Source organism: Corvus kubaryi, unplaced genomic scaffold (assembly GCF_017639235.1).
Source record: "Corvus kubaryi isolate FWS band 111438036 unplaced genomic scaffold, C.kubaryi_AGA036_p1.0 37300, whole genome shotgun sequence".
Lineage (NCBI taxonomy): Eukaryota > Metazoa > Chordata > Aves > Passeriformes > Corvidae > Corvus > Corvus kubaryi.
In genome coordinates this window covers 10,202,756-10,228,480 of record NW_024581093.1, presented here as the reverse complement: position 1 = coordinate 10,228,480, position 25,725 = coordinate 10,202,756, and the positions used below count along the sequence as shown (strand labels likewise).

General features: G+C 37.9%; 1 protein-coding gene across 2 annotated transcripts in view; it reads right to left on the bottom strand.

Moving 5' to 3' along the window:
* Window positions 1–639: 639 nt before the first annotated feature.
* Window positions 640–25,725, bottom strand: part of TOX3 (TOX high mobility group box family member 3) — a 78,956-nt gene continuing 53,870 nt past the window's right edge. The window contains exons 4-7 of one of the 2 annotated variants that reach the window (XM_042027517.1): window positions 11,831–12,100; window positions 10,646–10,873; window positions 9,225–9,305; window positions 640–7,520 (exon numbers count right to left, since the gene is read on the bottom strand). In XM_042027517.1, coding sequence (XP_041883451.1) covers window positions 6,783–7,520; window positions 9,225–9,305; window positions 10,646–10,873; window positions 11,831–12,100 — 1,317 coding nt within the window. In that variant the 3' untranslated portion in view covers window positions 640–6,782. The remainder of the gene's footprint in view (window positions 7,521–9,224; window positions 9,306–10,645; window positions 10,874–11,830; window positions 12,101–25,725) is intronic. The other variant, XM_042027516.1, reaches the window with a different exon arrangement.

Sequence of the window (25,725 nt, the reverse complement as noted above, 5' to 3'; positions counted from 1 at the left end):
ACATGAAATGAGATAAACAGGGAGCCTGTGCTGCACCCACATCCTGCTGTGCCTGGTGGCGCTGGGACCAGCACCCATTCCCGGTGGGAGCTGCCTCTTGTGCAGCTGAATGGGCAGGGATGCAGAACTGTGCATCAATTCTTTTTTTTTTCCTGATCAGCAATTTTGAAAATGGAAAGAAATAATCGAACAAACTCCACCTTCAGTTTAAAACCAAGTACAGCTACAGGAAACATCAAGAGAAATGAATGTGAAAGTATCACAATTTTTGTTCAAGGATGTTTAATTTGTCCAAGCCTACTAGCAAGTTCTGGTCGTTTTCTGAAGTGAAGGATAACTTCATTTGCCTTGGGTTAAAGGAAAAAAAGGAAGGAAAAGAGAGACTGCTCAGCCTTTATAGAAACACAAGTATCTAAACTGACACTCAGAATTACATGTATTTGACTGTGGGCTCAAGATTTGCTGTAATACACTTGTCTGCTGTAATTGACCAAAACTCTTATAGATTTATCTGCCACCATTCTATAATGGAGAAAGTCTGTTTACACAAGGATGATAATCACTAGCTTCATCTATATTCTGTCAGTTCCAAGGCAGGCTAAGCAGTAACCAAATCCTTTGGTAGTCCGTGCTGCAAAGCACCTAACATGTTAACTCCAAAATCCCCAAAAGCATGCCTAGACTTATGGATATTTTAGACATTTGCCACATACAATTAATTGCACCCATCTGGACATCTCTTTATTAAAACAAACATGTATTTATTGTGTATGTGCACAATCTATTAATTTCCTTGTGACCCACAGGAACAGAAGGAACATGAAGGGGGAGAAGAGGAGAAGTTCTTCAGCACAAGCCTTCCACAGGTAGTGAGCAGATAGGAGCAGGGTGCAAGATTTTATGTATCTATATATATATACACACACAACAGGGCAGTAGTAATAATCCCACGATCAACAGTCCATACAGCAGAATTTTCCAAAGTGAGCTCTGATTCCCAGACACCGAATATTCACTTCCAAAATTAGGAAGAGGAAAGTAAGAAATGGTACAGCTACTTACTATTTTTTAAATATAATGGTCAATTCTTATGATTCCTGGAATACCAAAACCAAGATCAAGCACCTTTAACTATCAGCAAGAAAACCGTAACATAAGGGATTTATTATTTATGTGCTTAGTGCTAATGCAATGTATATGTTTGTTATCAGTACAGTATGGGCTATAGCATTAAAATAAACCAGCCTAGAGTTACTACACCCTTTAGGTTTCAAAAATATTGCCAGCAGGTACCCTGGCACTTTGCCTGCCTGCATTTACTTCTCTGTTTTCTAAATACAAATATTTGGTTAAGGCATCTGCTCAGTCAAGAGCTGTGACTGCTGATCCAGGTAGAAGTTTTCAGACCATTTCTTCTAAATGACTGCAGATACAATTCACCATCAGGTGGGTAATTCTTTACACGTTTATGATGATTCACAGTCATTGAACCAGAACTAAGGTTAGATACCTGCACCTGAAAATGAGACTTGTGACTTGTTTAGAATAGAATTTAATAAAAGAAAATGCAGAAAATGTAAGATTACTTTTAGGTTCTGATTATTATTATAAATACTTAGATCTGTTTGGAAAACAAATACAATGGTTTGTAATCAGACCCCTGATCTATAAAAGCACTTGAGCAACTGTATAACAGAGCATATGAGTAGTCACTTCAATGAAATTACTACTATTATACATGAATTATCAGCTCATCTAAAGTGATTTGCTGGATCAAAGCCTCTCTTTTACAATTAGAGCAGCAGAGTTACAATGATGTAGCAGCTCCAGTTTGGAGAAAATAACACACCAAAGGTAACTGCATCATAAAGATATTCCCGGAGAGGAAAGAGAATAAATGATACCTGGAAGAAGTGTTCATATAACTGCAGGACAAGTATAATTTTCTGTTCAACCTTTTTTACTAGACAACTAAAATAAATTTAATTTTAAACCTTGTAAGAGAACTCTCTACTACTTTGGTTTGTTTAGGGGCTGAAGATGTTAATGCTCCACGAACTTGTAAAAAACCCACTATTTAAAATACCACTTCTGGTTTTTAACTGAGGTAAACAGAATGCATTCTAAATCTCCAATGTAGCCTATTGAAGTGTCAGAGGAGCTCGTTCAAAGCAATACATTCACTTCTCAAAGATTTTAGTATTATAATCAAAAATTTTCTCCCTCCAATGCACCTGAGAAGCATTAACTTCTTGGTGACTTTAAGAACCAAATCCTTTAATACAAACTTAGCTTTTCCCACAGGCACTTGAAAATATTTAGCATTTTTTCAGTTGGATGCAATTTTCATAATAAAGTAGCTCACTTGGCTACCTGACACCACAGACAAAGACACTGAGTGAGCAGCTCCTGCCAACTTAGAGCATGATCGCAACCCTCAGTTACATATTAAGTAGGCTTTGAAACATCCAATTGCTGTAACAATGCAAGTAATTTATGTATTATATATTATTGTTATATATTTTTTCATTATTCATAACATATATATTTTCTTCTGTAACATCCAGGCAGAAGTCTTTCGTACCCCATGTCTTTCAGTCAGCCTTAACAGAGCATACAACAGTTCTTACATTTTATGTAACATTTAAATTCCGCCTCTCTGACCAGTTTTAGGTTACCAAAGCAGCCCTTTGGTACTCATCTGAATGGCATTGGCCCATCCCTATAGACGCTGCTCCCTACATTTGTTTAAATTTCACAGGCAAATCTCACAGAAATGTATGGGAATGACATATATTTTTTTCTGTGACAAAATACTCAGCCCCAGTCTTTCAAATCAGAAATGTTCATAGTTAACTGCATTTCTGGCAGTTTCAAGGGTACAATTGTAAAACTACAGTATATTTTGTTAAATCAAACCCTACAATGATCCTGGTTTACTTCCATCCACTTAGCCTATTAATGCAGGCTAATACTGCATGTTCTTGTGGCAGCAAACCCTAAAGTGTACCAGGAGACTCTGGTGATAGATTACATGTACATGCTGTGTCATATCCAATTAACTCAAATTGACTGTGTACTGCATTATGCTGTTAGTGCATGGAAGATCAATAAATATGGAGAAAATCCAACGAGGCGCTCTCCATTCCCATCCAATTCTAGTAGGTCTGAGACAGATCATGCTCCTATGATGTGTGTGCTGCTGCTGAAGAGGGCAGGTGGTGCATAGACACCATTCAAACTTGGCCTATTCAATCTAAACTCCTCTAACTCGCCATTCATGCATAGCAAAACACCATCTGGTCCTATTTTGCCTCCAGCAATCACAGCTGACCAAAAACGATAATAACAGCTGTTGCAAAACAAAAGCCAAACAAAGGGGGGAGGGAAAGGTTAGAATGCAGTCCAGTGCTGCAAAATACTCCATGAAGTGAGAAATGGAAAAGGAGCCATTCAAATAGGAATCCCCATTGAAAAGAGTCAGTGCAAGACTTGTGGTTAAACTTGAGATATTTAATCCATCTGTCCTGCAAACCACAATGGTCAGGTGATAATATAAAATTGAGATTATGTTGCACAGAGGTATTTAAAGGCTTTGTTCTCCAAGTTAGAAACTAATGACCCTGTGTCAGCTAAAAATTAAACCTCCTTATGTTCTTTCATCATGTGTCAACCTGGGTTAATGTGAAAGTAGAATGTGGTTAACCAGGGTGATAAAGCATCTGAAACCTCGGGAAAAGAAGGGAGCAGTTAAGTGCTTGTAAATGCTATGAAGGAAAACATTCTTAAAAACCATGCACAACACTGAAACCATACAGATGATTGCATTTTTCTTGTATAAATTGCATATCAAGCAATTTAAACTAACAGTTTTATTTATGACCTATGATAGCACAGTTATTCACTTAGACTTAGAGAACACGAACACAAACTTGCACAGTTTGAAACACAAGATGTTCTGCAATATGCTATTGTGGGTAATGCAAAATATAATTTTGTGGCAAGCAGGGGGATGCTCCAGTTTTTCAAGATTCAAATTTTGATATTTAAAATGTACAGTCCTGCTTGATGATTAATTTTCTTTTTTTTTTTTTAGCTGCAGTAATTAAAACTATTTTTCCTGGAATTGAACATCAGTAGTTCAGCAGCTCTTAATCAAAAGTGATAAAACCCAGGATTTATGAAACCATTTAATGAGTGTAATAACACCTGCTTCTCGCTGCAAATAGTTGAAAACAGACTTCAGTTGTAATTAACTCTTATCACTAGTGACATTTTTCCAACGATACTTCATAGGTCTTCAAAATGACAATTATAGAACTAATACACAATTACTGTCACATGCAGTTTAGCAATTATTTCTGAAGACATTTGTCTAAAGGTTTCAAAAACGACTATAAAATGGTTCCCTTTGTTATGTAACATTGGTTAAAACTGACACACACAAAATCTCTCCCAACCAGCCTCTGTCATGCCATTTCTAATGCAGACAGGCTTCCTTGCACTTGGAATAAACACCCTCCATCCCAGGCATTATTAGATATCATGCTAAAGCTATTAGGAGCATGGGTAGCTGTCAACTAACACCCATTATGAAAAGCTTCAATTTATACATGATTTTTTCTGCTCCAAGAAATCTATAAATTTATAATTAGAATCTCTTGCTGTTCAATATTTGTACATAATAAACAGAGTACCTGAGGATGATGAAATATTGAAAGCTGAATTCATTATGAATAAACTCACATGGTATAGTACCTCTTCCCTCAAGTCTGGCTGCAACTTTTTGGGGATCTCTATTCCATTATTTTTGGGTTGTGGTCTGAGCATGGTAGCCATGCCTCAAACAGGATTAGGATTCTGCTCAGGCTTGACACTTGCTGTTTTTAATTTTCATTTTATCATAAGCAGTTTAAGATTGTTGCCAGTGGTAATTTGCAATTTTTATCAAGACCTCTTCATTATAGCTTCTGACAGGACAGATGCTGTAATTAATCATGCCAGACAACTGGGGATAGTGGTCAGACTGCACTCGCAGCACAGATATTGCAGGCAGAGAATGGAAACAGGAAAATAAAGGCTCTCTCCTTTCTGTTCAGAGCAAAAATATATGAACAGCACTAATAACCTGACAACACATTGGATGTTAATGTTTCATACGAAATACCTGCCCTCTCCATCCCTCCCACTCCATCATGTTCTACTTTTATGAGAAAAGTCTGACAACTCAGGATCAGCCCAAGTCAAGAGCTGGAGGCTTACAGAGGGAAGCCCATGGCAGTAGCTGCGTTTACATCTGAAACTCTCAGATACAACAAAGCCCAAAATTTGTGCTGATTTGCATTTCTGGACATTACTGCTGAGAGACAGGTTCACTACCCTGTTCCTGCAGATCAATCAACACAGGGCACCATGATGTCTTGTGACTCCACCACTTGCTTTCTCTCTCTGAAGTCCCAGACACCTCAGAGAAGTTGCCCATCACTCTTCAGCAGAGCACCTTGGAGGGTGCAAGAGCCAAGTGCTTGCTCTGTCCCATTGGTACCTGTTCACCCAGAATGTTTGATAAAAATCCAAAGGAGTTTAAAAAAAATCCAAGAAAACATTTGCAGAAGGAAACATTTCTGGTTTCTCTGTCAAAGACTTACAGCTCATCAGTTTTACTGAAATGTGTTTATTCTATAGCAAGATAAAAGCATTTATTTTAGATAAGCAAAATACAAACAACTTAATTGCTGCTATCATAACTCATAAAAAAGTATAAAACAGCATAAAAACACAATAAGCAATGTAGCAATTAATAATTCATGTTACCAGTGTTTACATTAAAGCCTCATTTATGAAAACTTTACAACACATGATATGAAAACTTACAACTTTTAAAGAAAATATTTACATTGATTATTCAGTTGTGGAGTTTCATTTAAATATTCTACTGGTTTTCAGCGTATTAATAACTTGTATTTTTCATCTTAGCTTTCTGTAATAACAGTTTTATTTAAGTGCATTTCCCTTTTAAAAATACAGTGTATTAAATCTGAAACTCATCACTTCGACACAGAATATAATATTCACATTTGTTCTGTAATTGGAATTAACATAAGAGGGTAAATGTCAATATATATTTTCTTACGAACTATGGCAGGTTTATTTGGAGAAATGAAGTGAAAGGTTGGGTCAAACATTTAAGTCCAGTTACTTGCATTTGTTTTTCTGAAGACATTTAGGAGAGAAAAAAAAAATAAGAGCTTTGGCAAAAATCTGTGATTTACTCTATTTTTTCATGACAAAAAATGCCATCAACTAACTCATGTCATACAAGTATGATTGTATGAAATCCAATCATAATTTTACAGGTAGTTACAACTGTGCTTTAAGGGCTTCATGAGTTCATACTGCCTTGAAGTGCATTATTCACTTTTAGAGAAAGAAGGATTATAGCATATAACTCTGGAAGGCCATTTTGCAGTCATAAGGTCCAGGTATTTATTAGGCCAGCTGATTCACATATTGTAGGTAAAGCTTAAATAAATTAAAAAGGCATCACATGAAAAAGAGAACAGCATTTTTTCTTTTAAACAAAATGATTTATAGTCAGCTAAAAGATGATACACAGCTACATTGTAGTTCTTTATTGCCTATCTAATAGACACTTTAGAGGATCATTTGATCTGTTATGCATCCCTGCATAACTACCATCAACAATTTACAGTTTTCAGCCAAATATGGTTTACCCCTACCCCCTCCATCAACACAAAGCCATGTCGCAAGATCATTTATCTTCAGAAAATACTGACCTGCGATAATACTTGAGTCTGTGTCTGAGACTGTATTTGTGACTGGTGCTGCTGAGGTGCTGGCTGAGGGCTCCCAATGGCAGGGATGGGAGAAGTGATCTGCGGGGCTCCCGGAGAGTGCTGCTGAGGAGAAGGCTGTGACTGGTGTTGCATATGCTGCATTTGCTGCTGCTGCATTTGCTGAAGCTGTATGTGCTGCAGTTGCTGTTGCATTTGCTGTTGATTAATCTGCTGCTGAAGATGCTGCTGCTGCTGCAAATGTTGCTGCATGTGGTGCTGAAAATGCTGCTGCTGCATTTGCTGTTGTATTTGCTGATGCATTTGATGCTGATGTAGTTGCTGCTGTTGCATCTGCTGCATCTGTTGCTGCTGGAGCTGCTGTATCTGGTGCTGCTGGCTTTGCATCGAGGGACTCACTTGAGACGAAGACGGCGTTGCCACCATGTTTGTGCCCATAGAGCTTATCAATGGAGCTGCAATGTTTGTCGGCATGTTCGGTGCAATGGTAACAGAAGCTACAATCTGGTTCATTGGCAGTCTCATGGTCAAGGGTTTTGGAGCAATTGCTCTGGAAAGGGGCTGCTGAAGAGTTTGGGGAGACGCTGAAACCGCCGCGTGTTGAGAAAGAGAGCTATTCAGAATAAGGGAGGAAGACAAATTTGTGGAAGCCAGCGTTTGCTGAACAGAACGAATTGTCTGGGCCTCAGCAGATTCTGCAGCAGCCTGTGTTTGGAAAAGAAATTAATTGTCTTTTCAACAGAAAAAGCATTGCTACTGTTTACATGGAAATAAAAGTAACAGCTATCAGAGACCTTTGTCATCTTTTGTCTTCTATCAGAAAAGATCAATCTGCAGCCTGAAAACAGTCACTGATCCACCAATACATGTATCACCTCTTTATCTGCCTCCCTATATGGTACCTCCAGGTCTTACTTGGACAAAAGCTAACTTGTGCTCTTGATCAACACCAGAAAGTCACAGAAGTCGCGTGCATTTTGTCGCTAAAAGAGCTAGAACAGGCCCAACATATTTGCATGTTTTTTAAAAAAACCTGTTCTTTGGGAGTGAGCAGCACACACACTCCCCTCCCCATGAGTTAGCAACCAACGAGCAGTTAACTGGCACACTTTAGACATTTACCTTAGAATGTAACAAACTGCTGCACAAGTGTCCATCCCATCCCTACTCTCGGCAACCATCTCATGTGAAAAATCTACAGCAAGGATGACTTATTTAGAGGAGATGAGGTACAGTGACTTTGAGTTATTTCCACCTGCAATCTACTCAGAAGTTACTTGGCAGTCCAGGTCCCATGGATTTGGTGAAAAAAATATGATTTCTAATGGTTTTGAAAAGGGAACTTAAGATTCACAAAATAATATCCCTCAAAGGTATTTAGAATTCCTGCTGCTCTTGAACTTAGCATTGCGATACTAAAGGCTTTTAGAATCTTATATAAGTCCCAGAGGCAACAGAAAAACACAGCCTCTCAACACAAGGAGAAGAAATCTTCCAGCTTTCAAAAACACATGTGTATAATTTCTGATGCTGTATTTTTAGACATTAAGTAAAATACACAGCAACTTTCCATATGATTTACTAATGCTCTGCAGTTATACATTCAAATAAATATTCTCAGGAGTTACGACATCATCACCCTCTGTTGCTTTCTTGTCGTTGAATATATTTTTCTAATTGCTCTTTATATTATTAGAGAAATAATCACCTTGGTAATGTTTTACCCATATTTTAGATGTCTATAAGCACATTTCCATTTACAATATTCAGATGCAGCAGAACTACAACCTGCATAGTGCTGCTGTCTAGAAAGGTAAATTCTCAAGTAAGACAGCAGAGCTTTGTTTTCTTCACAGGTTTTATTTTAACTCAAGATCCACTAAAATACTCCATGTGGCTCACTGCCAGCTAGTCCATTTGTTAGTACTCTCCAAATTCAGAGCCACCACGCATTTCTTTCCCCTCACCTGCAAGAAATGCTTAAGCTTTGTTACACAGCCACTGCTCTCCAACTCCACGTAAAGCAAGGCTGTCCTTTGAGAAGCAGCACTCGAGGAAAAACAAACCTCGGCAAATAGCTTGCAAATGTTAATGTCAAAAGGTCAGTATATTTTTCATGACTGAATTTTACTTTCGTAGTGAAGTGCATTACTTTGCCTCTGCAGCTCAAGGAAGATGTACAATTACAAAGATGTTTTCTGGTAATCATTATTATGCCAGTAGGGAGATGAAATTATTTTTGCAGAGACTAAGCAGGGTTCAAGCAGCAGCACAACATCTTGTAGAGCTGTATTACAGAAATCCTAGGATTCTACTTTTATTTTGCATAACATCCCCCCTTGCCCCAAATATTTCAATATCGTTGGTAAAAGCTCACTTGCATTACATCGAAGGTATTATTAGGCTTACCTTAGAAACAAGGCTTGCTCTGTAGGCAGCAAGTGCCTTTAGGTATTCTTTTTTGGCAGCTTCAGTTTTTCTTTTATATACCTGTGAAAAAAAACCACAATTTCACCAACTTCAACTATCAAGATGTTTTTGCCAGAATATTCTCAAAATCACTTGCAAAGAAACAAAAACATAGACCAAAACCCCTGAAAACACTCTACTGTTAGATGTGCTTTTTCTTCCTTGAAATTTCTAAATGTTCTTGCAGGTGTTTACAGGCTTTCAGGCCTACCTGCTGGACTTGCACTACAGTTTATGTTGATTACCATGAATAACAAAAGGCTGCTATTTGACATCAGTTTGAGCAGCCAACTGTTTGACAAGACTACCTATGCAATCTTTACTTCCCCAGAAACGAGTATTTTATTGACTCCAAGTGGCAGGGATATTAGAACACTGAGTATTTCAGATGCCAAAATGTATCAGCAGTAGTCCAGAATAGCAAAATACACCTGTGCATTTTTTTTTTTTTAAACAAATATTTGAATTACATATAAAAAAAACCTGTACACCTTTAGAAAAGGCAGATCAAAGAGCTTGGACTTGCCCCAAAGCCATCATGAAAGAATCCCCTTGAGTTAAACAAGAACAGTTAGGCAAAAATGAATAAATCTGTATTTTTAATCATCAGTAAATTTAAAGTTCACCTTTTAATCATGTTCATTATCATCTGTTAGATCAGACTAAAAGTTTCCAAATGGATTTCAGAAACAAGTACCATTCATCTCTTGCCAAAAGGTGTCCTATCTGGGAATCTGCTCTGCCATAGAAGCATCTGTTAACTGTTACTGGGAACAGACAAACAAAGGGTATTTTTTTAACCCCCTTCAATCCATGTGCAGCAGTTAAATGTGTATAGGAAGAACAATAACCCTCAAGGAAGTATAAAACTCATCACTCTGTACCAAGTTGGAGTTGGAGACAGCATTTCACACACAACATTATAATGAGACTCAGAGGATTGGCTTCAAAGGTTAGAAATCAACATGCTTTGTAACAAATTCGTAAGGCAGATCAAAGGAATTGGTAAATATGCTGTACCTTCCTCTTTTCTAACTTATTAATAGGAAACAAGGGCTTTGAAATAGGAATCATCAAAAGATGGTTTTAAGAGGACTCTAGGACACTACAACCTGAGCTCTTTTACAAACTGCCCTTTAAAATGTAAAGACAAATACAGTCATTTAACACTACCTGTTGGCTCTTACAAAAAAATAGTTTTTAGATGCCAGGTCTTTGGCAAGTTCAAAACTCAGTGTAGCTCTACAGAAGTAGAGCTCTACATCAGCAAGCAGCAGGGTCCACTCAGGACAGAGGTAGAAGGATTTTTTTAACAAGGATTGCTATATTACTTCTTGTGAGACAACCCTGAACCAATTTACCTGTTTTTGTTCTTCTCCTAAACTGTCCCACATAGATGCCACTATTTTTGAAACATCTCCAAATGTAGCATTCGGGTTCTGTCCTTTAATGGCAGCTTGTGTATCCCTGAAGAAAAGGGCATATGCTGACACCGGCTTTTGTGGCTCATTGGGGTCTTTCTTTTTCTTCTTCTTCGGAGTCTTGGGCTTCTTGCCAGAATCTGGGGCAGCTCTTTTTTCTCCAGTAGCCTAAGAAACAGTAAAAACAAGAACAGTCAGTAAATGAATGAAATAAGTCAGATAAATTGCAAAAAATTTTTGACAGTCAGTCTTAATATTATATGGATAAAGCTACTAGGTAGGCAACTCCTGGGAGAGTCCTGTTGTGCAGGCCCTTCTCTCTACCAAAGAGTACTTAGTCTCAGCATCATCTCATTGGATCTACTGGAACTAAATGCATGAACAGTTACTACTCATTTTAAGCATGGCTCTGAGAGTCACATCCTACGAGCTTGACCTGAAAAAGTACACCCAATGCTAATTTGCATTAAAAAAAATTAAGATTTAGTTCATAGCATATTTTGAAGAGGCCATCTATGTTTTCCCATTAAGATACAATTTTCAGATATTTTGAGGATCCTGTACAACGAGTTTTCCACATGCACAACTTCCATCAACTTAATGAGAAAACCTTTCATGGAACAGTCTTAAATTAGGCCTTTTACATATACTGCTATAACAACATTTGTACTTCATTTGGTCAATAATTTTTCCTTTTATAAGAGATTTATTGAAAGCAAAATATAAGTTAACTAAACTTTCAGTTAGAAGAAAGCTTATTTTACTTCTGCCTAAACACATCTATGTTTTACATGACTCCAGAGAATACCAAAATGGCAAAACTGTCCAAAGCTGATGCGTGAAGAAATTCAACAGATCTGAAAACTTGAGACAAATTAGACCAAATATATATATATGTATATATATGTGTGTGTGTCTCTGTCTATTCTTAGGTTTATTATTATGGAGGTTGTATGGAAACTTCTTAAGTAAAGAAGGTAACCAGCAAATTAATCATATTCCACTTTACTGTAACATTTCTATTTGAAATGACCACATTGCAGCTGAGCTGATACTGCCACATCCATGAAAATGCAGTGTGTAGGTGTGTGAAGCTTGCTCGCTACAGCACATGGAATAACTTACTCTGTTTGATTCATCTGCATCTTCTTCATTGATAGAGCTGGATGGGGAAGGAGTGGCTGATTTACTTGCAGGAGGGGAGGGAGAAGTGTGTGGCAAATTAGTGCCTCCTAAATTTAGCCCCAGCTGCGCACTTAGCTGAGACTGGTTAATGGTGGTGAGCTGAGACGGAGCCATAATTCCCGAATGAGCAGCATCAGTCATATTGACAATAGATCTCATAATCAGAGAGTGATCCTGGCGGTACTGGGAAACTTGTGTGTGACTCTGATCCTAAAAGAGATGGAAACATTGTTTAGATATTAGCAGTTACCGTACAACAGTGTCAGGTGAAGTTATTTTCACAGGTTTACAGAACCAACACTCTCAACATGCAGTTTGCTTCCTTTCTTTTTAATGAATTAAATATATTTTTAATAAGTTAAGTGTAGCAACAGTTACTATAATTGCCCCAGACTTCACTTTTCCCCCCAGTTGTGGCTTTTTTTTTTGTTTTGTTGAATAAGAATTGCATTTCTCTATTTTAAAACATTTCTTCTCTTGATGCAGTGAGAAATACCCACATAAACAATAGGGAAACAGGATGACTGAGGATTCAGGAGAATATTGCAACTGTTGTCAAATGCAGAAAGTAAACAAAATCAGGGTGGGGTGAGAGAGAGAAAAGCATCTTCCTTTAGTGACATTCAATTATTCTTGGCCATTACAAGTAACAGTAGTAGGTATAAACCAGTCCTGTCTTAGTGGGATTTTAAAGCTCTTTTAAACACAGAACACTGCCCTGCCAGGTCTGGAGTGTATTCACTACAGCAGGCTGGAGAACCAGTCCAGTAATCCTAAACACTCCTAAAGATCCCTGTTGGCAAGTACCACACAAAACTACACATTTTTATCTTTAATCCAATGATCAAATGTGTGGAAGTAGCAATCTATGTACAAACCACCGACTATTTTTCTTGTACTCCACGTCTCAGAAACACAAGTGCTTGCATGGTTTGGTTTCTACTGTTTCTTGAGGGCACAAACTGTGTCTCCTACATGTGCACAACACTTACCACATTTGTTAATAAAAAGAAGCAAGACCCTGAAGGTAAAGTCAGCTGCAATCTGCCTATGAAAACTCTTTTTTTTTTTTTGTTTTTTGACCACACACAGATGAAGACACAATGAAGGAACGTTTAAACAGAAAAGAAGATTTTCAAAAAGTTAATAAGAGAATAAATAGATCACAAATTGATTCAGCAACCTGATTAATTTATAGTCATTGTTTGAACAGCCAGAAACATGAGAAATAAATTAGATTTTGAAAACTCTTTCATTATTAATAACCCACACTGCAATTAGTAGCAGGTGCAATGATCCTAATGAAATGACAGAGAACAAAACAGCAATTGTGGGAGCCCAGCATAAGCCCACTGGACTTCCACAACAAAGTCTGACCTTCCTTATGCTCTCATTTTAAACATGGATAAATCCAAAACAATTTTCGAAAATCTGTGTCAGCACGGAGGTAAGTTTAGCCCAAATGACTTTCCCTTACTTTTTACAACTCTGGCCTCAACAGAGGCAGTGGTTCTATGCTCCTGGAAGCCTCTCCTTGGCTGGGACACGGGTGGCTGTACGAAGAAGCAATACACATGTAAAAGAAGATGCACACCCTGCCTCATCTATCTTTATATACAAATACTGCAGCTTACTGCTTCCCTACAGCAGGAAATCATATTCATTCTGAATTTGGCATTCATGTGTCTTTCTGCTGAAGCCTATACAGTAAAAACAAATCCTTCTTTAGCATACAAGTACACATAGTGGTGCAGCTGGATCCAGTACAGACAAAGTTAGCCACACAAGCTCATGATCCAGATCGGATGCACCAGGGCTCACCCTCATTTTCCCCATGCTTCCCCAGCCATTGCCAGCTTGGCTCATCATCCATACTGTACCACACTGCTTTTCCTACGTCTTAAATGCTTTTAATATTTTCAGTAAAGGACTGTAGTTCCTTAGAGATGAGTGTGTGTGCCAAAAGTGGAGCACTTGATACAGAAAGATCAAAACATCAGACTTACTGGCTGAAATACCCATTTGCTTCAGGGCACCTTTCTGTGAAAATTTACTGCTGTTAACTACAGGGTCATTTTGATTGTGACTTGTATTGGCAGTGGCATCTGGAAGTCATTCAAAGTCTTTTGTGAAACAATATCACTCCCTGCCTATTACTCCAATCATTTTAGCTTACAGACGTTACATACTTTATTGTATGAAGAAGAACTCTGCTGGTTTTTTGCAGCAAAGCTGACGATCATCAGAATAACCTTCTCTCATGAAAATTAACCTTCTTTCATTATTGTGCAGACAGTATTTTCTTGGAGATGTTCTACCCCTAAAAGCCTTGCTTTTGTTCTCCCTTTATTGCTATACAATACAGGCCTTTCTGGCCTTTACACTGAGGCAACAAAATGTGATGACATGGGCTACAAACCATTTACTCCAAGTCTTGTCATTTCAGTTGCATCTATGATTTTATTGAGACTAAATTCTCTTGACTTGCACTGACCCAGAATCTAATTTTATACACAAGCCCATGAATTCTTAACTGTCCTTTTTTCTGATACTATTTAATGCTTGTGTGGGTTTTCTGTATCCACTTACTTAATTTCAGTTTTTCTTTTCTGTGTCTTTTCCTGATTTCTTTAGCCTTTTTTTTTTTAATCTGAAGAGTTTCAGTAAAATCTAGGAGTGGCAACAACAATATTTTGTAACTGGCCCTTTAGAACCAAACTGATAAGACATATTACATAAAAGAAAATTATTCATATAATATCCAATCCCTTATTCCCATTATATGTGCATATGAAAACAACAATGTATTTTCTGCACTTTCAGTTTAAGTTATACGGCTGATCAATATTTTAAAAAGCAAGGAATAGGATTTTCATTTTTTGCTTTGTGATACAGTGCTGTGGGCCTGAACAACCTATGGTACCTATAGAAGAGCTTTCAGACAAAGAAATATAAACCAATTTTTATGTTTGTACAGTGGTTTAGAAAGTAGCAAGAAGGCAAGAAAGCTAGTTCATAGCATTATTAAAGTCCATGGCATTTTTCTATAGCTCTTGAGCAAACAGAAATCTTCTAAGAAGGGGGCTATAGTCAAGAAAACAAAATTTCCATCAATTATCTTAACTCTTTATTTTTCCCCTGATACTACCAAAGGCCAACACCAAACTGAAAGGATCAGTAGCATTTCATTATTCTTGAGATGTTTATCAAATAAATGTTTAACAACGAAAATTATCCTGTATCAGAAGCACACAGGGAAATACAAGTGCGCTGAAGCACCCACATGACATCCTGATTACGTTACTATATGAAAATTGAAAAGCACACATATCCCAAAATAATCCCCTGAGAATACTGGGAGAATTTTAGGAATATCACAAGCTCTTTTACATAAACTTAACCAGAAGTAAATGTGATACATGAGTATTAAAAACATTCAGGATTTTTGTAACATTAAGCAAAAACAACAGATTAGTTCTGACAAAAATTCACGAACTTGTCAAGCAGACAGTATCAAGTTTTGATTGAGCCTTATCTGCTTTACAGCCTTAGACTGAAGTTAGGCAAAACCTGGTGATCTTAACACAAGTCAGGCAAAGCTCAACCACTGATTTACTCAGCATGACAATCAAACAAGGACATGATGTGTGAAACCAACACCAAAAGAGAAATTACTTGTATAATTCCTCTGCAGACTGAAATGGCTTTGACTCAAATCTCTCTGTTGTCATCCTACAACGAGTGCTACAAACCCCTCAGGTATGAAGACATTTATTGAGTGAAACACTGGCCACCTCTCTGGGCTCTTCAGTGACAGGGTGAGGGGGAATGACTCTAAACTGAAAGCAAGGGGGTTTGGATAGGTATTAGGAAGAAATTCTTTAGTGTGAGGGTGGTGAGGCCCTGAATAGGTCATCCAGAGAAGCTGAAGGCCAGGTGGAATGAGGCCCTGAACAACCCAGTCTAGTGGAAGGTTTCCTGCTATGGCGGGGGGGTGGAACCAGATGATCTTTAAGGTCCCTTCCAACCCAAATCATTTTACTCTTCTCTGATTCTAATTATATACCCGGATTTAAAAAAAGCCAAGTATAGTCCAAAATATTTTCCCCTTCTCAAAACAACTTTATGGTGACTGTGTCTAGGCACATTCTCTTACACACATTAATAAAGACATTCAGTATTTGGTTCATAGAAGGCCTCATCAAAGGAACCATAAGGGTATCTGTCCATCAAACTATCCTACTCTCAACAATTCTAATCACTTTAGACAGTCATGCCAATAAAGTCATATTTAGTCCTATTGCTAAAGGACTCATCTCACAGCCTATCACAAATATATAGCTTATTTTACATTGATTTGTGAAAGAACAAGTTCTCAAAAGTGTATAAAATATCAATGGATCAAGAGACACTGGAAAGCAAATAATGGAGTAAGGAGACTTTAAAAAAAGAAAAGAAAAGGAAAGAAATGTAGAAACTCCCACACTTTAATTTATACAATTTTATCAAAGGAGTTCTTCAAGATACCATGGAGTACTAAGGGAAAAAATTATGTTATTAAAAGATAGTTTGTTCTTCTGTTAGCAACTCATTAAGCATCTGGTACTTAGTGTAGGTTGTAATACAGTTAGTATTTATTTTGACAGATAAATGCATCCAGACACTACATTGAGAGATGCCCCAATTTCACTTACCTACCCTGCATTTTAAGAATCATTTCCATACAGTAATTCTATCCTGAATTGCTACCCTGATATAATTTTAATCTCTGGGAACATCCAACAAGACATTTAAAATATAACTAGGAAATTACTTTTCAGAACATTTTTGAGCAGTACTAAAGTCTTGATTAAAATAAATGTCTGCAGCCTTCCATCATTTAAATATCCAATACCTCCAGTGAGACGCTGGTCATGTGAGGGCTGATGGAAGTGCCTACAGGATGTTGTAAGGCTGGGATCTGACCCCACACTGCATGAGCTACTTTAAGGGAATTGAGAAATCTGCCAACCAAAATAACTAAGGAATAACTAAGCAAAACCCAACATTTATGGTTATGTTCACTGTGCTCTGGTTTCAGAAGTTGACTTAAACCAGTATATATTCTATTGCCTGAGGAATTCATGACTGTCAATGTAACATAAGCTGATTCAATATTTTAAAGGATGTATTTAAGTTGAAGCAAATGCACTGCAATGTAAAGAGTGAAATCCTCAGTTGTCCCTGACTGTAAATTACTCCCTTTACTTTTAGTCAAGTCAGCATATCTCTAGAAGAAATCCTCAATATTCTTTTTCTCCACAAGTAAAGTACAGATAAAAGAATCCATTAATCTAAATTTTTACAGGATTGAACTTCACTGCCAATCAAAACAAACCAAACTAACAGGATGCTTTTCTCTGTCAGAGATTAAATCCTTACTTAATAGAACACAAAACAGTTGCACTTGGTACTGCCACCACTGAAGAAGTGTCCTTCCTCTCCCCTCCACAGACACCATCATCCCTAATAGAGCTGTCAAACTGTAGTTATCAGGAGATCCTACAAGCAGCAGCTTCTTTTCTCTGGCAGTGAAAAAACTACCATGTTCCACTTCATGTCTCTGTTGAAAAGTAAACCTTACCTAATTTGATTCCCAAAAACATCTACAAGAAACAGTACATGTCGATTTGTAAAAAAAAAATTATGTCTTCATCTAAGAGATGGGTTGGTGACAAGAGGTTCACACACATTCTGCTGCCTGATGAACATGAAGAACGTGCTGGTTTTTTGGTCTGTGTGCTCTACTCTCTTCTGTTCACACATAAACCACAAAAGAGACATGAAAAGAAAAAAAAACAAAACCAAAACCCAAACCCAACAAACATGAGGGCCCACTGATTTATTCCTTAAAACTGAGCAATTTATTTTGGGGGTCATCAGGGGCTACTGTGGGGATTATACAAGATAGGTACTCTCAAAATCAAGTGTCTCATTTGTGGCACCTCTTCTTGTGCTTGCACAGACTTGTTATATAATGTACTGCAATGGAGCCTGGCAGTGCAAAGTATCAGTTCTGTTCCTGCCTACCCCACGCCTGAAATTTTGCCCCTTTGTGGTCTGTGCATAGGCACCTGGGATGTTTCTGCAACAATTTTCACCACTGAGCACTTGCTTAAGGCACATACTGCAAATGTCATTAATGCTTTCCTTGCACCACTGACGGTGGTGGGAGCTGCAATGTGAGATCAGCAAATCAGGGACAGGGCCAACCACCCAGACCAACACAGCTCCAGGTCCCAGGACTCACTACCTCTGCAACATCGTGCTACAGCTGCTGCTGGAACCAGTCATTCACAGCATGCTCAGCTGTGAATCTCTAACAAAACACTGCATTATGTGGTGAAGAAATACGCAAAGCTCACAGCAAGGTCAAAATCACACAACTACCAAACAAAGGGACAAAGACTTTTCTCTGAAACGCCTACAATTCTTACTGGAGATGCCCCACCACCCTGTCAGGGAGTGTTTTCTCTCTGGGAACACTGTTCTTACCCAGTTACTTCCCTGTGAGCCTGCAGATTCCTCACACGATCCCCAGCGCAGGCCGAATGGGTCACACTTCTTGGTTGCTTTAATTGCTATTGAGTCCTTTTGCTCTTGCAGACAAGGACAGGCTGGTCACAGCCCTCCACCCACCCACCCACAGTGGCTGTGGCTGCTATTTTAGCATCACCTAATTGACAACTTATAATTTTATTTTTACCCCATTTTGTAGAGGAATTTAAAAACAGACTCTCCACTCTCTTCCTCCCAAGCATCTCCCATACTTTAAAGCATATTGAATCACACTCCTCTTGGACAAGGCACCCAACAGCATGATCACAATACATGTGTGACTCAGATCACAGATCTGGGCTCTGATCTGATGAGTCTCTTGGCATGAGGAGCTTTTCTCCAAATTAGCAGTACAAGCTTAGGTCTGCTGTATGCAAACAGTGAAGACACATTGCAAACAAATCCTGGATAGTTGAAATTAAGTCCCAGAACGTCAGATAAACGCTGTTAGCAGTTTTGTTACAACCTCCACAACTCAGGTGCTTCAGCTCCCAAATCAAAGGCAGACTTCAAAGGTCCTTATTATGCAGTAAGGAACGTGGGGAGAGAGTATGAGGGAGCATGACAACTAACAAACATTATCAAAGGTAACAAGAATTGTGTAGGAATTGTGGGGGGACAGACTCAGGGGTTACATGGCATTTGTATGTTTTAAAATTGCTACCAGTGTTGATAGCTATGTTCAGGGATACGTTTTCTCTAGGGTTTGGGGGGATTTTTCTTTTCTATGAGGGTTCTTTGTTTACTTGTTGTTGGTTTCTAAAGTAAATCAGAAAAATAGGTCTCATTATGTTTCTTATTACCAGACCCAGGTATGTTTTTCTTCCAGCTACCTGGCAACATAGAATAATTTAAAACTCTAAAGAGACTTCACATTTCTTCAACGCTTGCAAACTTGAAGTGGAAGCTGAGTACTGGGTAAGCTGTCCAGGGGGAAACATGAGTGGTAACAGCAGAGAATAGCAGGAATTTCAAAGGAAGTTTTCAAATTACACAAAAGTGAGGGTGGCTGGACCCAACTAAGCCTTTGGCCAGGTACCGCATATACAGACCAGCTGCAGCATCTGCCTCATTTGGCTGGCTTATGAAAACAGCACCTGATTTTAGAGTTTAAACTCAGGAAGCAGAATAGCTTAAAGCCATGGCCCAGGCTTAATGCACAGTTGGTGTCCACAGCCATGTATGTCTGAGCTCCTTCTGAGCTCAGTTCTTAGGAAAATCAGACAGCTTTGGCTCCAGTTCCTGACAGCTTTCCCTGTAGGCAATATCATTTTCCCCATATTTATATGGGACTTCACAATATTTTCTGGAGCTGATGGATCTCGATTTAGGTACTATTATAAAATAGTCACAGCCTCCTTTCCCAGACTTGTTCTGCCAATGTTACTGTGCTTCTTTCATGCAGGAGTCCCTCATGATCTCACAACAGGTAATAACCTACCTGCTCCAATCTTTATCATTCTTTAGTTTAGTTTAGTGCCTGTTATTCAGACAGGTATGTTTGGCAACTGCTGCCACTTTGTTTCCTATGGACAGGTCCTTTCTAGCAGTCACTATGAATTGCTTATTTTTAAGAACAGCAGAAGAATTTCCCTCTCTCATTAACAGCCCATTCATTGGTCTGTACCAATGAGCAAGGAGAAGAGAGTACGTCTCAGAAAAATGACTAAATCATCCACATTGAGAATTACAGTGTCACTGAGGATATGAAAATCTTCACGCTATTGTCAAGCATTATCATCAGGCCAGCACCATCTTCCCATCAGGTCAAAGCCACAGCATGCAGCCCCTGTGCCAGAGCCACTGCTGCCTCCAGGGCTCTCAGCCCATTGCCCACCTGCCCCCCAGGCCCCCTCAGCTGGGCACCCACATGCTCTGAAAGGTAACTGCAAAATGCCCAACTACATGATCAGGTGTAAGATAAAATACTTAATTCCACACCAAACAAAAAGAAATTACTCTGTAAAGACTCGGGAGTTCATCAGCAAAGCACCCAGCTCTGAGCTGTGTCACAGCCCAGCTGGGGGCAGCCACCAGAGCTGCCGAGTCCTAAAGGTCTCATTTCCCAAAGTGTCCATCTTGCTGTGTACATGGCCAAATGTCACTGCTCAGAGCTGTCCGAGCATCCTTTAATTCAGGGTTACTTGAGATTAATTTTTCCTGGTACCACAAATTATTAAAACCGGTGGCAATAACAGCTGCCATTTCTGCTGGGAAAGGCCAATACAAACCAGAGTAACACTGTTGATGTACAGCCCAAGCTTAGCAATTCAGCACAGAAATCCAAGGAAAAACAGAAGAGAATCTCTTTTTCTAGTAAGAGTAATTGCTACTTCTATAAAATAATACCTAGAGACTTCTGAAATTTGTTGTACATTTTGTAACAAAGATGACAATAAACACATTCATAACAATAACAAGGGCTTGTTTTAATAAACCATTCCAGGCGTTAAACACATTAATGACCCATGAAATAACTGTTTCATCTGCAACACATTAAACAATGTTGTTACAACATTTTATTAATTGAAAACCTACTCCATTCTCTCTTGATAGGAGATTACTGACTGGGTATTAAAAGAAAGATGTAGAAATAAGTTTCTTTGTAAAGGAAAATTAAACATATAAATAGAGGCATCCAGTCAGGTGAGTAATGAAACAACTATCTTTTGCCAATTTTAAAGCAACATTTTTAGCTTTTAGTCTTGCAATCTTATGTTAATCTACTCACTTAAAGTTCATTAGTAATTTGGGAATTTAAACTACTAAAAAAGATTCAGAACTGTAAGTAAAAGGCACCACTGTTCTGAAACATTAATAATATTTCTATTGTATGCAGCCTTTAATAAGCTCCAATTTGCACCTCATCTCTTTAAAGCCACATTCTTGAGATGTTTATTTAAAAAGTCTCTTCTTGAAATAAAAGCAATAGTCACCATCGTGTCTTTGAGTTGAGCACAGTGCCACTCCTAAGGAGTAATGTAATTAAAGATGAGCATATTCCACTATGAATTAGCCTTATCTGTGCAGAATCCTGACTGCACTGGCAGCACTGCAACAATTATAAAATAGAAACAGGCTCAAGTCTTCATCAAATAGGAAACACATTTTCTCCAGCAGCATAAGTAATGTAGGGAGCAATATATATAAAATTATCAGTCTGTTTTTCTAACAATTGTACATTTTTGAATAAAAGAAAAAAATCAGACTGAAAAAAGACAATTATTTTACTGTCTGTTTCTTAGATATCAGAAAGAGAATTTTGAAATTCATCAAAGCTAACCTTCTGTTATGTACAACAGGCTAAGCTGAAAAGAATGTTAACAAGTTCAATTTTCATTCAATCAGCACTACTGCTCTCTGAAATGTTTCATTGCAGGAAAGAAATAAAAATAATCTATATGGTAATTATGAGGATGAATCCCCCAGTAACTTTCAGCTACATGAAAGGTCAGTTCTATTCAAGATATTTTATCAGTCCCCTGCACATACTCCTGTCCTGTCATTTTAAATCTGAACAGCATTTTATTTTCCCATTTACAGCTACCTGCAGAATTAAGTACTTAAGCCAAATAAGAAAAAAAAAAAAAAAAAAAAGAAATGTTGAATGCTGGCAAAGGCTATAATAGCATGGAGATAAATCGTTCAGCTGCTCTCTCTCAAGCCTCTGGGGCTGCAGATTTTTCTTCTCCTGGTGCACTGTGGGTATTCAAAACTTGTTCAACATGATTTCATTTCATTTCAGGCACTGCCTGAGAAAACTAAATTACAGAATCAATCATACAGAAGGTCAGAGTGAGACTTCATTACAAGTATTGCATGCTTGCATGAATATCTTTCATTTATGACTGACCCAATATGTCACAATAGCTGTCTAGTAAAAATAATCCACTTTCTGAAATTGATGTACTACTGATGTCAATGCTACTCAGCAGGCTGGGCAGATTAGAGAGAGGTGTTAAAAAAAGGAACCCTCAGGAGCAAAACTTGTAGTTTTATAGAATTGCCACAGTTTGCAGATTAAAATAATTTTTTATGGGCAGCTCAACAGAGAACAGAGTATTAATATAAAATATTGGGGGTTGATTTTTAATGAGGATATTGCAGTTGATTTCTGCTTATTTATATTCAAGTATTTATAGGGATAATATTTGCATCATGTAAATCCACGCATTCTTTGAAGTCAAATGTACATCAACACTCCATTTTTCAGTGACTCCTTTTTGAACATCAGAATTTTATTTGCATATTATTAAAATATTAAAATTGATCAAACTGCCTCCGTTTTATCTCCTCTTTCTGTTGCTGTTGCCTGTTTTTGAATGTTAAAAAATGCTGTAAAGATAAATGTGTTGTGTTTGTTGCCAATAATAATGAAGTTAATCAGCATTGTGACAAATTGTCACTCTTTCCATAGTACGTGTATCTTAATAACATAAAGAATGGTTAACTCACCAATACAATCTTTAGTAATTGCTAGGTCACATTTATGCTGAGAATAAATATCTTTCTTGCACCATATTTTCAATATAATAATACATAAAGAATATGTTAAATCTTTTTTCTTTTTATCTCTTGTTTTTTTCTCTGTGTGTGTCTTCCTGGGAGTAATATGTGAGATACTTGCAGAAGCATTACGTGGTACCTAGCCAACTCCATACCCTAAGGGAGACATAGGAAAACCTTGACATAACCTATTTTTAACCATGCCTCTGGCGATTCTGCATTCAAGTTTATAGGTGAACATGTCAGGTAGTACATAGAAAAAAGCCAAAGACACACAGTATTAATCATAATTCTGTCCAAGCCCATTTTATTTTTCCAACATTTGTGATTTAAAATCTCATGACATTTCTTCAAGGTGAAATTTTTCTACCAGGCTTTGCAACAGGGTAGGGCTACATTTACCTAAATTAAATATTGCTTACAGTAAAGCTCTCTAATGCTTCACAAAATAAGCAATAAACTCAATGCAGTTAATATTAAAATAATTTAAGTTTGTATTCATCTCAAGAAGCTTTAGCGATTAGCAGTACACCATTAATACAGAGTTTAAATAAGACTATCCCAGTATCGCTGGATAGGAACATTGTTCTGTAAGTGTATACTAACATCATAATTATTTTACAACCCCATCTTTAGTTCTTTCAGATATAGTAAATTCAATTGACCATGAAATGAAATTTCATAGTCAAAATGCCTCCTTTACATTTTTTTATTGCTGCAATAAAGTTTTTATAGCTCCAAGGCAAGGTAATTCATGAAATATCTAATTTAAAGATGAATTCTAATATTATTAATAAATATTTACCAGTTTAATAAAGTGCACATTTTCTACATAAAATATGATATAATGTTTTCATTTTTTATTTTTGAAATACAGATTAACTGCTGGAAAATTTGACTACTAAAGAGAGCGATGTGAGTTCAGGGGAAAGCTATGCAAGGACCCTCTGTTAATGTTTTTAAACTTCCCAAAGCTACCTAGCATTTATGAGCAGAAGAGAAAAAGACTACTGACTAGAACACAATGGCAGGGGCCACTCCATCTCACAGCATGAAACAAATCAAGCAGTTGTGGGGAATATCTGAAACACAAACCTCCCTATGTGGCTCCTCCACATCAAATCACAGAATTCCTCGTCAGCTCTCTGCAGCAAAACTGTAGCACACAAGTGCCCAATCCATAGCTTTGAATTGGCAATCACCCTAAAAAATGCCACTGGACTACTGGGGTGAGAAGGAAGGAGCTTCTCTACATCTTCTCACTGACCTCTACGGGAACAAATTTTTACCAATGGAGTCAGTGTCAACTGTGCCAGTAATTTCTACATTGCTCAGTCAAGGGAAAAGGCGAAGATGTGAAGCCTACCATTCAGCACCAGAAGAGGTGAGCAAAGAGATACATAACCAGGAGACCTCTTCTGGCTGGGACTGTTAAGGTGACAGCATTTACTCATGGAAGAATCACATTCAGTGGAAGAATGCAAAATTAAAGGGCAAAACTGGGTCATGTTACAAAGCACTCACTAACGTTGAGGGGATACTCGTACACATATCCAGCCCACAATATTTTCTGTGGGCCGATCCAGCCCACAGTATTTTCTGACCAAGTCTCATTGTATTCAGTGCACACACACTCCATTACTTTTGTTTTCAGGCACAACATTCCTGACTCTCGGGTTTTATTAATCTTCATTCAGAAGTTACCCAACATGTACAGTGCAAAATGAGATCTAAAACAAATACCATATCCTTCAAGGCCTCTTTTAGGCAGTCCCTGTTTTGGATCCACAGAATGACTGAATTCTGTATCTCCTAAGTAGTGAGCAGCTTGTGGTTCACTCTGCATTAACGCTAGCTATTCTTCATGACCTCCAAAGAAATATTAAAATTTGCAATGAAGTCAGCAGTCTGTAGAATTACAGAGAAATATTTGCTGCCTGTTGGTTTGTAAATCTTTAATTAATTTTAACTTGCCAGAATAATAAAAAAGAAATCACAACATAACAACACAACCCTTATTTCAGTCCAGCAGTAAATATGTATTTTCACTACACCAAGTTCAGCAAAAGGTCCTATATAAAAGAGCTAATCAGAAAAAAATATAGTTGATGTAAAATATCTGTTCAAGCTAAACATTCACTCGCTTTTCAATATGCAACACAGAAACTAATTCTAATTGTAAGCACTGAGTTTAAAATGCTGAGTAGGATAAACTGGCTCACAGCTGTGTCTCATTGCTGGCAGTATGAGTGTTACTGCACAAAGCTCTCAGAAACCCACACTGGGAGATCACCCAGAGCTGAAAGAGAAACACTGCAACAACAGAGGAACTGCCCCAGGCACCCTCCCATGAAGATCGCAGCCCTTCAGTGTGTATAGGTTCTGGAGGAACCCATCCCTGCTTTGGATTGTTCTAATTAACACTGGAATTAGCCTAACAGTCCCCATCACTCAGCTCTTTCCCACCCAGATCATGCCTCCCTATTCCTGAGGGCTCTGGCACAGCCCAGGTACAGAAGACCACCCTGTCCCAGCCTCTGTGGCCAACAAGAGCATCGGACACAACAAAGTCTTTTTATGGCCCTATATTTCTGAGTATGTCAAGGTAATACATCCCTATCACTTCTATTATGAGTTTAAAAAAAAATTAATTCATTCATATTTATAAAAGATTCAGCCCATGGAATATACAGGATAGAGGGAAATAACACTGCTTTTTTCCTGCTGCCATA